Here is a 15,980-nt window from a genome sequence, read left to right as displayed (position 1 = left end):
TTAAGGATTCTCTGAAGCAAACATAAAATTCATTCTAGTGGAATTTTTAAACTTCATCTATAGTGGGGAAATGTGAAGAAACATGCGACTTTTATCACGAGTTACATGACACGTATTGTAAAACATAAATTACAATTTACAATATTACATTTCTAAAATTTACAACTTTACAAATTTAAACTTAAAGCGATTTCGTTTATTTATTTTTTTTTTAGTGACTCGTGCATTTGCTTGCGGAAAGCAAAATTTGATAAAGTTGAACAACTAATGATAAAGACAATTTTTTTTTTTGTAATTAGTTACGCATTTGCAAAAGCCTTTCTACACAGTCGTCGAAAGTCTCCGAGACGCTCGTCGTGATATTTACACCACTAACAAGCAAAAAATAAATTACAATACTTTTAAATAAAAATAAAAACCCGCCTTCAAATGATACTCAGGAACTAAAAAGCAAAAAATAACTGATTACACTTACATTCTATTTCCTACCCAAACATAGAAATGAAATTTATTTTGCAATTCCAGTACAAAAATCAACTGAACTAAACACCGAATTATAAAATAAACACTGATTTAAATTGCTATACGATGAATTATTTTAAATACCTAACTAGTTATATACGATCTCTTAATTTTTAATAACCTATGGAAATCGGGGACTCCTATAAACTACTACCTAACGTAACTGAGTAGATTTAGTTTTAAAGACTAATTTCGCGTATAGTTAAATTAGTGTTTAATTCAGGATTCGGTGGGCTGTCAGTTGCGTTATGCAGTTGTTTATACGCGGCCCCGACTTCAAAAGGTTATTAAAAATTAAGAGATCGCATATAACTAGTTAGGTATTTAAAATAATTCATCGTATAGCAATTTAAATCAGTGTTTATTTTATAATTCGGTGTTTAGTTCAGTTGATTTTTGTACTGGAATTTCATTTAATTAAAATAAATCTCATTTCTATGTTTGGGTAGGAAATAGAATGTAAGTGTAATCAGTTATTTTTTGCTTTTTAGTTCCTGGGTATTTTTTGAAGGTGGTCTTTTTTTTTAAATTAAAAAGTAATTTATTTTCACGATTGTTTTTACACAAGAAGAAAAATACAAGAGTGTATGCAATTTGAAAAATTGACTTTCATTTTTTGAGGGACAACCTATTGTGTATGTGTTTCCTTATTTTTTGGAAAGTAGCGAAGTAGCGACTACATTTCAGAAGTAGTTTGTAGTTGCTACATTTTGAAAAAAAGTAGTTGTAGTTGTAGTTAACTACATTTGTAACAAAGTAGTTGTAGTTGTAGTTAACTACATTTGTAACAAAGTAGTTGTAGTTGGAGTTCGCTACAAAAAAAATGTAGTTTTTCCAACCACTGATTAAATTAATAAACTAATTAATTGTCATCCTAAAAAATAACATTTAAAGTTAAACTTATCCTATTGAAAGAGAAAATCTAAGTCAGCACACGAGTCAAGAAATTATAAATAAATATATGATTAACTCCTATACCCGCTTTGCCCAAAGGCACGTTTTTTTTTCCCAATAATTATATCCTTAAATTTAAAAAGGAAACAAACGAAATAACTAATGTAGTTTGTAGGTAGATGGTGTCAGAACAACGTAATATTATTGACAATCAAAAAAATAAGTTGTTCTTCGACTAATCACAAGTTACAAAAGTTCATTTATTTTTTAAAAATGTATCTTTTTTTTTTTTTCATTTTAAGCCTGGTCGCGCCATGCCGCTTCACTGCAGCTTCGCTGGGACTTATTAAAACTCGGGGATGTTCACGTAAACACGACATACGTACGCATCGCCGCTTGCGCACCATGGGGGGGAGGCATACAAAGGTCTACCCACTTTTGGCGACCTTCCCGCTTTGGACTACCCTCCCCTATATGAGGATAGAGTACTAATTATATGAGTCATTAACAACAACTCTCTACGGACATCTCAAGAAAAAAAATTTCAATCATAACCAATCACTGAATCATCTGAAATACACTCTATAACAAAAAAATAGACGCACCAAGAAAATTTTGTACGCATGAGTGTTTTGACAAGATATGCAAAAGATTAAAATTTGTTGTCCAATGAATGAATAGTTTGATCTCCAGGGCATCGAAACTGCGCATCCAGCAGATGTATATAAAAAGCAGTTCTTCAACAGTTTTTAAAACTTTCGGTTTGATTGCGATTCAAATTACCTTTCAACAACTTAAAAATGCCTTCCCGCATGGTTCGCGCTTATTACTAGCAACTGTCAGAGTTTAAAAAAGGTTGTATCATTGGATTGAAAGAGGCCGGTTGGTCAAATCGGAGAATCGCTCGTCATTTGAGTCGAAACGATGCGGCGATTCGAAGATGCTGGCATGGATGGGTGGAAAATGGCAGAGTTCTGCGTCAGGATGGTAGCGGTCGACCTAGGATCACAACAGATCGTGATGACAGAGTGATTGTCCGATCAGCTGTCACAGCGCGTTCTTCATCTCTATGAACCATCAGACATTGAACCCAAACACCAGTATCCATCATGACCATTTGCAGACGGTTGGGACAACGAAATCTACGCTCGTTACGCCACCTGCCACTGACGCTCTAGAAGGCATTATGGTCTGGATCAAGAAAAAAAAATGTCAATCATAACCAATCACTGAATCATCTGAAATACACTCTATAACAAAAAAATAGACGCACCAAGAAAATTTTGTACGCATGAGTGTTTTGACAAGATATGCAAAAGATTAAAATTTGGTGTCCAAGGAATGAATAATTTGATCTCCGGCGCATCGAAACTGCGCATCCAGCAGATGTATTTAAAGAGCAGTTCTTCAACAGCTGCTAACACTTTCTGTTTGATTGCGATTTAGATTAGCTTTCAGCAACTTAAAAATGCCTCGCCGCACGGTTCGTGCTCATTACCAGCAACTGTCAGAGTTTAAAAGAGGTCGTATCATTGGATTGCAATAGGCCGGTTGGTCAAATCGGAGAATCGCTCGTCATTTGAGTCGAAGCGATGCAGCAATTCGAAGATGTTGGCAAGGATGGGTGAAAAATGGTGCAGGAATTCCGCGGCTGAGTTCAGCGTCAGGATGGTAGCGGTCGACCTAGGGTCACAACAGATTGTGATGACAGAGTGATGTACGATCAGCTGTCACAGCGCTTTCTTCATCTCTATGAACCATCAGACATTCAACCCAAACACCAGTATCCATCATGACCATTTGCAGACGGTTGGGACAACGAAATCTACGCTCGTTACGCCACCTGCCACTGACGCTCTAGAAGGCATTATGGTCTGGGGTGCCATTTCTTTTGATAACTGGACCCCTTTGGTCGTAATTACAGGTACACTTACTGCACAGTGGTACGTCAATGACATCCTAAGAACTGTTTTGCTGCCGTTCCTTCTGCAGTACCCTCGGCTGGTTTTCAGCAGGACAATGCCAGATAACATACGGCACGCGTTGCTATAAACTGTCTGCAAGCTTGTAAAACTCTTCCGTGGCCTGCCAGATCGTCATCCCATCGAGCATGTCTGGGATATGATGGGATGGTGATTGCATCTGGCAAGGAATGTTGATAACCTCGTCCGACAATTAGAGCGAATTTGGCCGGAAATACCGCAAGACACCCTCCGATAGCTTTATCGGTGTTTGCCACGCCGTGCTTCAGCTTGTGTCTAGGCTAGATGTGGGTCAATACCTTATTGAACTTGTTACTGTGACTAAGACATAAATTATTCAATTGTTCTGAGAATTTAATCATTTACTATTCTGTGCGTTGTCTTCCTATCCACTAGTTTTCGTCTCAATCGGATGTCTCCTTCTTGGTGAGTCGATTTTTTTTTTTTTTTTTTTTTTTTTTTAAGAGTGTAAAAAAAGAAATGATTTTCCTAGTTTATAAGATTTTACAGGTAGGTGAGTCGATTATATTTGAAGTAAAAACTTCTTTAGGCGCAGTGAGCGTTTTTGAGGTGGAGATAAGACCATTCATTTGGCGACACCGTCACTTCACTTCACCGACATTTTGAATACAGCGGCTTCTCTCAGTTCCTTAACTACGTTGTTTTCGATGGGAACTGCGGTCCTCAGTAACGCTGTCAGCAGCCCTTGAGTCTCATAATCTGATTCTTGAGTGAGCGTGAGTACGATCCTCACCCGGGTCAGGGCTTCTTCTGGGTATTTCTTTCCTCAAGAAAAAAACATTTTTAAGCTTTTATAATATTTTTGCAGTAAAAACTTCTTTACACGCTTTGGGCTTTCTTTGAGATGGGAAAAACAATAATGTTTCCGATATCGGTGATATGTGTGTATATCGTTGTTACCCTGCAAATGAACAGAAAATTGTAATGGTTGCTGTTTATATTTCACCGGCTAAGTCTATAAATGCAATACAAGAATTTTTGAATGGAAGTTTATTCATTTTTTTCTGAAGACGCTTCTGAATTACTTCAAGATAAAATTGAGAATAGTTTTGATGATTTGACATTGATTTTGAGTGAGTATTTCAACATCAACTTTGCAGATGATAAAAATCTAACATTAATTAAATTTTTAAATAGAGAATTTAATTTAACGATGTCCAATGATTGCAATCTTAGCACAACGAGATATAAAACCAGAATTGATGCAGTCTTTACAAGATTTTTAAATACATTCGAATAAAAGTTTTTTATTTCCTATTGTAGATACCATAAGCCTTTAGTATCAGTTTTGGAATATAATAATAAAAATGATAATGATTGCGAAGTAAAAAAAATCATGATATTTTTGAAAACATGGGATTTTTTTTAATTTAAATCAGGTCTTTTTGTTTTCAATCCGATTTTTTTTTATTTTTAAAAAAAGCTATAGAAACTTTCTTATTGGATTAATTTGAACCTTTAAGTAAAATTAAACCTAAAATCGATACTTTAAAAATTTAAAAACAGTTACATTTCAAATAACACGTCACCAATATGTTTTTATATCGCCATGCAAAACCAGTTTAATACAGCTGCGTATGATTCAAATCAAACTTAAAATAGATCGCACATTTGTACGTATAAATGCATAAAAATAGGGCAAACAAATTGACATTTGGTCTTTACCAAAAGTCTTTTCATCCATAAATTGGCCTTCTTTCCTTATTTCTTTTTTTTTTTTTTTTTTTTTGAAATGAACCCTGAATTATCTGACATGCTTCAAAATTCGAATTTCCCGGCATGCTCTTTTCGGCATGTCGGGTAAAGAGGGGTAATACAGTAAATTGATTACGTGGAGAAGTTCAGTATATGTATTGTTTATTATTTCAATGCAAGGAATATTGAACATAAACTACGAATTTATTTTTTATATTTCCTATATTTGCATCAATATTTACTTTAGAAACGAACTGAAATAGATTATACCAAAATGCATATAATTGATGCTCGGATTGCTGATAAACGTAAAAGCTAGACTGTAACTAATATTTTGTATTTAAAAATTATAAAATTTTAAGTTTTTGAAACTACTTTTAATTTTGAACGAAAATTAAATATACACAGAGCACACACGTGCGCACAAATATGCCAAATTTATTTTGTAGTTTTAAGTTTTCACATCTGTTAGCAGTCCTAAGAGTGCCGATTTTTTTTTTCATTTTAACAGAATTTAAAAACAGCAAAATTTTTAATTTTTCTGAAAAAACACCGTTATTTTCACTTTTAAGTGCAAAGAACTAAAGACATTAAACTTGACGTTGTACTTCGCAGAAAAAATGTTTTGCTTAATTTATTTAATTAATCATAGGGTTTTTTTTATTTCAGGTGATCTATAGATGAGTTTTGAGAGGCACTACAGTGAATCTTTTCTGTTTTGAGACGTCCGCAGTTAGTTTTTGCCGTTTCTGCCACTGGCTCATCTCTGTATAAAAAATCACTGAACATTTTAAAGGAAATTTTTTAAATGTCCCTAATTTACTATGTAGTAGTTATAGAAATGAATATATGCTAACTGTTCTCGAAAAAGTTTTTTTTTTGTATCGGATTAACCTTTTTCCCTCCTGAAGGTGTTATATAAATGGTACGTAATAGGAACTTTCCAGCATCGATTTTGATTTCTTGTATGCTGAAAGTACTACAAAACATTTCAACTTCGTAAGAAATAGTTTCGTCGCTGACTAGTTTACTCTTATTTAGCGTGTAATTAATTCAAGTTTTCCCCCTTTCGGTTGAATACATGAAAAATAAGTAATATTTTTTTACGGTCATCCTAAAGGTATGAAAAAACATCAACCAGCGCTAGCAAGTGATAATTTTGTAAGCGTGTAACTATATCTTCTGTTTAATTTGCACGACACTGATTGATGTAGCTCCTAAACTATTTTTACTGGTTTCTTTTGAATTGACCAAGACGAATTGGGAAAAAACTAATTTGTGCTTGATTATAATTTGCTGGCATTTGTCAAAAGTTCTAAATTCTTCAAGAAGAATAATTTATGTTATTTGTTATGTTGTCTAAATTAGTTTCACATACGAGACGAGACATTTCTGTGCATATGTGAGATTCTAGATTTCAAGAATAGTTGATGTTGAGTTATAATGTACTCTAATTTACTTGTGTTTGTTCAATGAAACTGTTACTGTTTTATAATGACTTAGATTTAATATGAGAGGAATTCTTCGCCTTTGCTATGAAGGAAAATTTCAAACAATGCCGCAAATATTAAACAAATTAAATCATCCATTTCTTAAAAGTGAAACTTGTTATGAAATCTGCATTCAAATGACTGTCCTTTGAGTTGTTAGATATCGAGCTTAAAATTTTATTTTATGCATTGCTTTGCGGTAAATCATATAAAAATGCAGCAGAAAAGCTTATTTTTCTTTTACTTTTTTCTTATGTTGCTTTCAGGAGCTCTACCCTTTTTTTTTTTTGACAATGCAGATTTTCTGAAGTAATAAACTCGGAAACATCTTGACAAATAATATTTCAAGTACCTCATATGAAACGGACAGAACAATACTTTGAAAAACCGCAATGCGCTCTGTAAACGTTTTGATATCCTGTTGAGTTGTTAATTGAAATTTCTTGCGATGATTATTTTGCGTATACTGCTAATATAAGAAAACATGTTTTAAGAACACATTTTTTGTCAATTAGATTAATATTTTTTTAACCTGAAAACCTCGCATTAATATAGTAGTTTGTGCAATACGTTTTTTTTTAAAGTATTAACAATTACGTATTAACCAAAATATCTAATTAAGTGAAGAATAAAAATTATTAATAAAAAACCAATGAAAGTAGAAACACTAATTTAATTTCTGTATAAAAAAGTATGGGGGTGGGGGGCATACTTTTTCTTCACCGGTAAAACTTTAAAAAGTTTCACTCATATACAATAGTATATTTTAATATGGAAAAAGTTTCAAAGTGGAAGCCTTTTTTTTCTCTTCATCTAATCGTTGGATTACAATAAATAAACATAAAATGAAATAATAAGAACCAATGTAGGCTTTTGTCTCTCATTTGTGTTTTAGCTATTAACGAAAGTATTTGGAAAGATTCATCGAAGATCATTTAAAACGCTCAAGCTATAATTATGAATAGCATTTACCCATTGTGTCAATGCACTCAGAAACATTCAGGCCACATTGAGTGGGGTAAAAAAGGGATAAAATATAATTACACTGCTCATCAAAAGGTTGAATTCCTTTTCTCACGGATTTCTCTGCAAAATTTCTACCTTTTTTTCATATCTTTTTCCCTACTTTCCTAAATAATCGATTAACGAGATCGTCAACCATCTTTATATGTGTATCACGTACCACACCTTAAACATGGAAGCAATCAGTATGATAGCTGTTGACTATTTGAAAAGAAAAAAGAAGAAAAAAGGTGAATATTGTCCATGACTTTAACAGACTCGTTGCCTTCGAGATCAAAAGTCGTCACCCACCTTCAGCTTGACATTCGAAAATCGAGGTGTGTCCTTGATTTTGGTTCGCAACAGAACTTCAAGCAAAGAAATTTGTCCTTGTGGTCTGTTTGAAATTCTAATTCGCCCTAAACCGCATAGTGTTGAGGATAATTAATTAATATGGCAATACTTTATCTGGAAGTAATATTTCAAATGATGAAAAGCAGTCTGATGAAATACATTTTAAACAGAAGCTATGGAAATGGAGGAGTTTCATATTTAAGATATAAATTACGACGATTGGCTTAGAGGCTTGAGAAAATTCTTGCAGAAGTACCCTTTTCTCTCTATTTGGCAATGTCATGGTTATAATTTTATTTTTTTATTTAAAGAATTTTGTAGTTCTCTTCCTTTTCTGTTTTGTTTTCCTTTAAACTTATGAGTTTACTGTTTTGTTTTGTTTTAAACTTCTAAATAATTCTTGTAATCACCAATTTGCAAACAGTAATGTTTCGTTTAATTTTTATCTTGTTTTGTTAATATTTTTAGTTCCTATCACATACAATGAAAATATTATTCCGTTTAACCATGTACTTTTGGTGTCACAGCCATTGTTGCAAAAGTAAAACCTTCAAATAAAACACAAAATATCTAACAAAATGCATTAAAAAAAATTCTAATGTGTGTAAAAGAGTTTGAACAAAAACACGCTTTTTTTTCTTGCAGTGAACCAGAAAATCTCCAGAAAAGTTCAGATTCAGAGGTAGGGGAATGTGAGGCAAAGTGAAATAGTTAAGATAATTCCCTTTTTTCAAAATGAACAAACTGGAAATTGGTTCTCAAGATTACGGCACATAAAGAAATAACACTGTATTTTACGATAAAAGTTGCATTGATACATTATTTTTTATTTTTGGCAGTAAGTTTGTAGCTCCAAAGAAATATGGAAAATTTTCACTGATTTTTTTTTTCACGGGGCAAAGGGAAAAATGAAATATATTTCTAATAAAATACTTTCTATTCAATCATTAAAGGTATTTTTGATCAAATAAATGCGCAAATAAAAGAATGAATGAGAAAATGAAAAGGAAATGAAGCAATTGATGAATGCATAAATAAATAAATAAGTTAATAGGTGAAACAAAATAAGTGAGTGAATAAAATAGTGAATAAATAAGAAAATAAGTGAATGAATAAATACATAAATGCATTATGAAATGAAGGAATATAAATGAACTAATTTATAAGTAAATATATAAGTGATTTGATAAAAGACTGAATAAGTAAACGAATTTTGTGATTTCACTTTGCCTCATCCACTTTGCCCCGCATGCACTTGACTAAATGTACAAGCCAATTAAAATGCACGTAAGCTAAATATTAAACAAATAAATACTGCATTGAATATTAGTAGGTCTCAATTAATATGTAAAATGATAATAACAAGAACTTTATCATTTAACAGTACAAAAAATATTTTTTTGACTCGCAACAAATATTATAATAATATTATTAGTATGTATCAGAATCTGAAAATTACTTGTATTATCATATTCTTTGATTTTCATGGGTATTTTTTTCTTGATTGGAATAGACCACATGTGTTACTACATACTAGTTTAAATATTTTTATATAGGTGGCGTTAAAAGTAGAGTAAATATTTCACCATTTCATTATGCCCCGCTATTTCACTTTGCTCCATATACACACTGTAAAATATTTTGTATAAAATTTTTTGACAGCTTACTGATCGGAAAATCGGTGGCAGCTTAGCTGCCTCCACTACTCTGGAGTAACTTAACTGATATAACTGGTGTAAAGTTACACAATTCTTGTAGAAGATTACACCATATTAATGTAACTATAGCGTAACGTCTCACTCATTTTTGCGTAAGGTTACAAAAGAATTTTCTGTATGCTTACAGAGAAATTGCTTAAAAGGTTACACATTAGCAAAAATTAAGCTTGCATCCGACTTTCTTGAACGATTTATGAAGTTCATGCTTTTTAACAACCAATATACACCACTTATTTTAAAATACGAACAATATTTACTTATTTCAATATACGGACAAGATATTTTTATAGCACTAAGAGAGTAAATGACCTGAGTAGGGTCCGAACCCAGAACGCGAATCTCAGACAGGTCGCAGAGCAAGAGCTAAAACCTCTCAGCCACCAAGGACGGATTTCGTTTCGCTTATAAGATTTTACGTGCTCTGCGCCGATTCTGATCTTTACGCATAGTCTTTGAATTTTACTGAAACCATAGTGCAATATGCCTCCAACAATTTGAGTTTTTAAAACAATGATGCTACACACTTCAGAATTCCTGTAACTTTATACCCATTAATACTGGTAACCTTACACATTTTTTTTTTACATTGCAGGTTTTGTAACAGTAGAAAAATCGTCTGTCTTCATACTATTTGTACCTGAGACAATATTAATGCGCATACAAGTGTATTTACTACACCGTATTAGTGAAGCCCCAAATACACGTTTTTTAAGAGACTGAATGAAAAAACGTATAATAGGTATACGTTAATGTGTATTAGACTCTGCACGGACAATTTTAAAAAACGATTAATTGATAAAAACGTATAAAATAGAAACTTATAAACGGGGTTCACTATTTCATAAATCCGTGGTTTGAAAATGTTCGACAAGCGGCTTTAGATGAGTTTTCTAAGCTAGGCATATTACCAATTGATACTTTAAACGTTTTTAGAACATGAAGAACAAAACTGTACAACTGCAAGAACGAAAAATAACTTGAGACATGGTACGCTTGAAGAATGAATCGAATACTCAACCAACACGTAAAAGATTAACTTTCATAATTTCCAAAATTATACGCACTGCTATTTATTTTAATTAGAGGGAGTGTGGAGCAAAATGAAATACCGGGGCAAGAGAAGTGGTGAAATTTTTACTCTGCTTTTAGTGCCACTTTCCTAGTAATATGTTAACTATGTAGTAACATATGTAGTCTATTCCAGTCGTGAGAAAAATGCCTTTGAAAATCAAAGCATATGTTAATACAAGCAATTTTCGAAAATTGATACTGCTGTTGTAATATTTGTTGTAAGTAAAAATTAGTTTGTTATTATTAAATGATAACGTTCCTGTTATTAACAATTTAAATACTAATAGGGAAGTTTTCGATTTTTCAATTTTATTTTTATATGATAGAGTAACATGTATGAACATCATAGGTGAAAAAATTTTTGCGATACGATAAGTAGTTTTTTTTAAATTAATTTTTAAAGTTCAAGCGCCTGTGACGTCAGATGGCATAGGAAGTGACGTCCGATAGGAGAGAAACGCTAGCGAACCGGTTCCCATGTCATGGGAGAAACCGAAGAACGTGCATTCGACTTCGAAGATGAAACGTAAAAGGCTTATCTCCTCGCATTAAACTCCTCGCGTTTCTGGAACATTAAACCTCTCATCCTCTCGGAAATATTCGAATATCACCATTGATATTATTTGAGGAAGATTATTTAGATTGTGCTTTAACGAATCCGGCCTCCATAGTGTGTTCAAAAGGATTATTGAATTTCTAAAAAATAAAAATATCAGCGCGCTCAAAATGTCCCTAGCGAAAACAAGGGATCTTCGGCGGAAGGCTGCCCATTCGCGCCCTGTGACGTAGGCTCGTGACGTTTCAGAAGAGCGCACTTTTGCGCGTGGATTTTTAAAAATTCATTCAAAATCAACCACGGTGTTTTAAAATTCGGCGATGGTGAATTTTTTAGTTTTGAGGGTCAATTAACAATATGCAATAGCCAAAATATGAACATTTAATAGGTTGCAATTTAGCTTGTTTGTATTTTTAATATTTTTCACAATTAGTAAAGTAAATGCGGGGCAAAGTGGATGGGACAAAGTGAAATAGTTCATTTCGTTTATTCATTCAATTATTCACTAAATAACTTATGCATTAATTTTTTAACTAATTTATTTGCATTCCTCTACATAATAATTCCCTTATTAAAACATTATTTTTCTTATTTTCTTATTCATTCACTATTTTATATACTCATTTACTTTTCCTCATGTATTAGTTAATAAAATTATTAATTTATAAGTTTGTTTCATAATCTTTTAATTTATTAAATTATCCTTTTATTTGCTCATTACTTTGCTTAAAAATATTATTCACAATTGAATTTAAAATATTTCATTCGAAAAAATACTTCATTTTTCATTTTGCCCCATAAAGAAAAAAAGTTAAAATTTTCCACTTTTTTTTTTTTTTTTTGAAAGTACAATTTTATTTCCAAAAATAAAAAATAACTCTTCAGTGCAAGTTTTGCTATAAAATACAATGTTCTTTCTTTCTATACGGTAATTTTCAAAACAAATTTCTAGCTTGTTCATTTTGTAAAAGCTCAATCATTTTAACTATTCCACTTTGCCCCACATTCTCCTACATCATTAGTATTTTTTGTTTTGTACGCTGTGCCAATAAATGTTGAAAACGAATGTGAAGAACAGCAATGAGGAAAGCTTTCAAATATCACCTGCAGTAAGATCGTTCGATTTAATATTTAAAAAGTACGTTTTTCTAAAAATGTTAATTGTAAACTTCTAATGATGGCGGGAAAGTAAAATCAAAGTTTTAAATGTAAATAACATAGTGTCTTAAGTTAAAGCTTACTAAATTTTGCATACTGTTTTTGATAAGACTTTGCAGAGACTTGTAGCAACCAACTACTTATTCGTTTCAGAAATAATTGTCAGAAATGTTTCATCCAGCTTTTGCTATTCAGTTGGAATATAACTTGTAGCCCACGCATCAAATATGCAACGTCATCTTCAGAAATAAAATAGAATGTGTAAAATATCAACAAGATTACTTTCGTGTAAATAACATAGATTTGCGCAAAAAATGTCAGATGTTATCTGCACGCAACTGCATTTTTCACACGCGACCGAAAAAAAATAAAACTACTAATCAATTTCATTTTTTCATCATTCAAGCAGACACAATACAGGATGAAAATAATCTCCTTGCTTTATTTTAATTAAAGCACTAGCTTTAAATGTAAGTAAAACATTCCAGTCGAGGTTAAAATGAAGTTTCCCTTGAACTGATTTGAAAGTTTCAAAGTCATCCAGCCTGGCTTTCAATTGGTTACAAACGTCATTGAAAGGAACATGCAAGGAGTTACTTATATATGAATATAAGTAATCAAAACCGCAAATCTAGAAAATAACAATACAATATGCGCTGACCACAACGGAAATATAATTTTTTATAATTGGTTAAAAATAGATTGCTGTGCGGAAAATAGTTCGGACTACCCTCTCGGCATTTGCCTTTTCAAAGAACAGAACTGAATACGCCTTAAACCACTAGGTCTGACATATCCCAGCTACCAAAAAATAAAATATCTTGGCGAGTAGATTAATAATTAGAACAAGAATCTTTCAGAAGTCATGTTACCCTGTAATTTGTCTGGCGCCTCAAAATTTTCTTGGCACCAGAGATTTAAATTTTTGCCGGTTTCTGCATATACATTATTTTTTCAATGGACATAGATTATTTTTATATTTGATTTCCATCAGCAGAAATAAAACACTAGGGTTTTCTAGTAGTTCGCTCAACTGAGCAAACTCAAAGCATACTTACTCTAAGTACTACACACTTTGTACTTGGAGTAAGTGCAAAATCGATATAAATATGGTGAGGAGTGAAGAATAGATGTTTAGTTGCGTTTCCGATAGCGGTGAAAAAAATAGGTTGGCAACGGAGATTTAATAATCCCCCTTTTTTTACGTAATATTTTGGAAAGCAACCGAGTGTGATTTTTTTTTTTTTTTTTTTTTCCTCAACAGAGTTGAAAAAATCATTGAAATACGCTTGCGAACTTAAGCAATTTTGACGTACCGACAAAAAAAAAAAAAAAAAACTTGAGAAATAATATAGATGACTATATTATTTTAAAAACAAATAAACTGTTATTATGATTAGTCTGAACAATAAATAAATACACGTTAGCGATTGAACAGCTGGCATTTTTTTTACTAAAGCTCAAAAAGTTATTTCTCAAAAGACCGCTTGAAAATGTTGGGTATATCCACTGGTTAGACATGTTTGTTTTTGGGGTTGCTACATCCTTTGTCTTTAAAAGCTACAAAATATTTGGAAACGGAGCTACATATATTATCTTTATTGCTTAAAAAATTATCACTCATATCAATAAAAATGTTTTCACGTCATGTATTAAATGCAGCAGCGTTTAAGTGTATTATTACTTTCTGAAAATGAAATTGCACTTCATTGTCCACCTACTAGTCACAGACTACTCTATGTTTTTTTTTTTTTTTTTTTTTTTTTTTTTTTTTTTTTTTTTTTTTTTTTTTTTTTTTTGTGTGTGCGTGTGCAAATAGACTAATCGCAAAATGGTTATTCCTTGAAATCTTAAGAAAATATCTCCTTCAGTAGTTAAGCAGGATAACAATATATAACCAAAGTGTGCTCAATACTTTAGTTAACATATTTTTTTTAAATAATTCTTAATGGAGTCTTACCCTTCACAGGTGATGATCCCGTAATGCAGTCCAGTTGCTTTATCTTCACAGATCATGCAAACCATTGGAGTATCTTCACCATCTTCATCGTCATGTTCCCCAATAAGATTAACAGATGATGAAGGATGGGCAATCGCTACTTCACTCCTGCCAATGATAGTCCCACCCATTGTTAAATTGAGTGCTTGAGAATCAGTAACGTGAACAACTGAAGATGATGATGGGGCTATGTTGGAAAGAGGCTTGCAATCTCCATTCGGAAGACCGCCATTATTGGACCAGTAGCGTGGAAAGCCCACGGGGCTTCCATCTCTGACATAAGTGGCTCGGCTAGAACTGGGACTCAAAACCATTAATGGCTCTGCTCTATTGCTGTTGCAAGAGTTATATGGATGTACAACACGATGTGAACCATTGAACATAACCGGAATTTGCTGGGATCGAGGGGACAATGGAGGACATCCGGGACTACCGACAGGTATAGTCAAATGTGTGTGTTTACCTGAGTTACTCAAATTAGGAGGTGAACAATTTATACCATCACGGTCATTGCAGTTTGACCAAACCATAGTCTTTCCAGGCCCAGCCCCAGGAATATCTCCCATTACCAAGGGTGGCTTGTACGCACTGGGGGCCATTCTCAATATTTTGGACATATGTTCGTCGAAAGAAGACGGGGATGTGCTTTTCTCTCCTCTCGTACGACTTAGATCCAGACCTTCTGGACTCATTTTGCACTCCCCGCCGCCATCAAAGACACTGTTGCGTCGTTCATGTTGAGGACTTTCAACAAAACCGTTCACAGCATGTTCACTGTCAGGTGCCCTTTCCTTGCACTTAGTCTCTGGAAGAGGGCTAGTCTGACTGTCTCTACTGGAAGCTGGAATGCTCGGACACATAATTTCCAATTGCGGTGGAGATCCCGACGTAGGCGAAACTCCATCTTCTAACAAATAAGGTTGTGTTGTTGAGCTGCTGGTTGCGGATCTAGCGTCTTGCTCTCTGGATAGGGTGTCTGTATAGAGACTCTCAGGAGACGAAGTAGGAGGGCTTAAATCCGCTGTGATTTCTCCGTCGCTGTTGATATGAGTGTCTACCTTCCGCCGTTTTAGCTTAATATCATGGAATAAACTCATGGTGTTCACCCACGTAGTCACAATCATAATTCCTGAAAAGAAATGAAAAATCAGGAAAGATCTTAAAACATGTTTATAGCTTTAAAACATAACTGTTGAAGATGATATTTCTAGGCTCCACAACTTTATATTGCTGATATTACGGGCATTAACTTTAGAAATTCTAATCTAAACCAAGTTATTATATTGGTAACAGATTCGGAGCGAGTCAATGGAACCAATCTCACATAGTATTTTCTAAAAAATCAAACCAGCAGCTGTGTATTATCACACTGGATTGTTTTCTGTAATTCATAACACAAATTGCAAATTTTAAAATGAGCATTTAAAGAGAAATACAATGAATTGAAAGAAATTTTTTTCAATATAAATATGATTTCATTATTGTCTCTTAAATATAGAATTACGTTACAATTGACAT

At 32.9% G+C, this 15,980-nt stretch overlaps 1 protein-coding gene across 1 annotated transcript in view; it reads right to left on the bottom strand.

The window, feature by feature from the left end:
- The window catches only part of LOC129218850 (hormone receptor 4-like), a 43,583-nt gene extending 27,997 nt beyond the window's left edge, over positions 1-15,586 (bottom strand). The window contains exons 1-2 of the mRNA XM_054853172.1: positions 14,926-15,586; positions 14,424-14,649 (exon numbers count right to left, since the gene is read on the bottom strand). Coding sequence (XP_054709147.1) covers positions 14,424-14,649; positions 14,926-15,586 — 887 coding nt within the window. The remainder of the gene's footprint in view (positions 1-14,423; positions 14,650-14,925) is intronic.
- Positions 15,587-15,980: the final 394 nt, after the last annotated feature.

Source organism: Uloborus diversus, chromosome 3 (genome assembly GCF_026930045.1).
Source record: "Uloborus diversus isolate 005 chromosome 3, Udiv.v.3.1, whole genome shotgun sequence".
In the NCBI taxonomy this organism is placed as follows: Eukaryota; Metazoa; Arthropoda; class Arachnida; order Araneae; family Uloboridae; genus Uloborus; species Uloborus diversus.
This window is presented reverse-complemented; position numbering and strand designations above follow the sequence as displayed.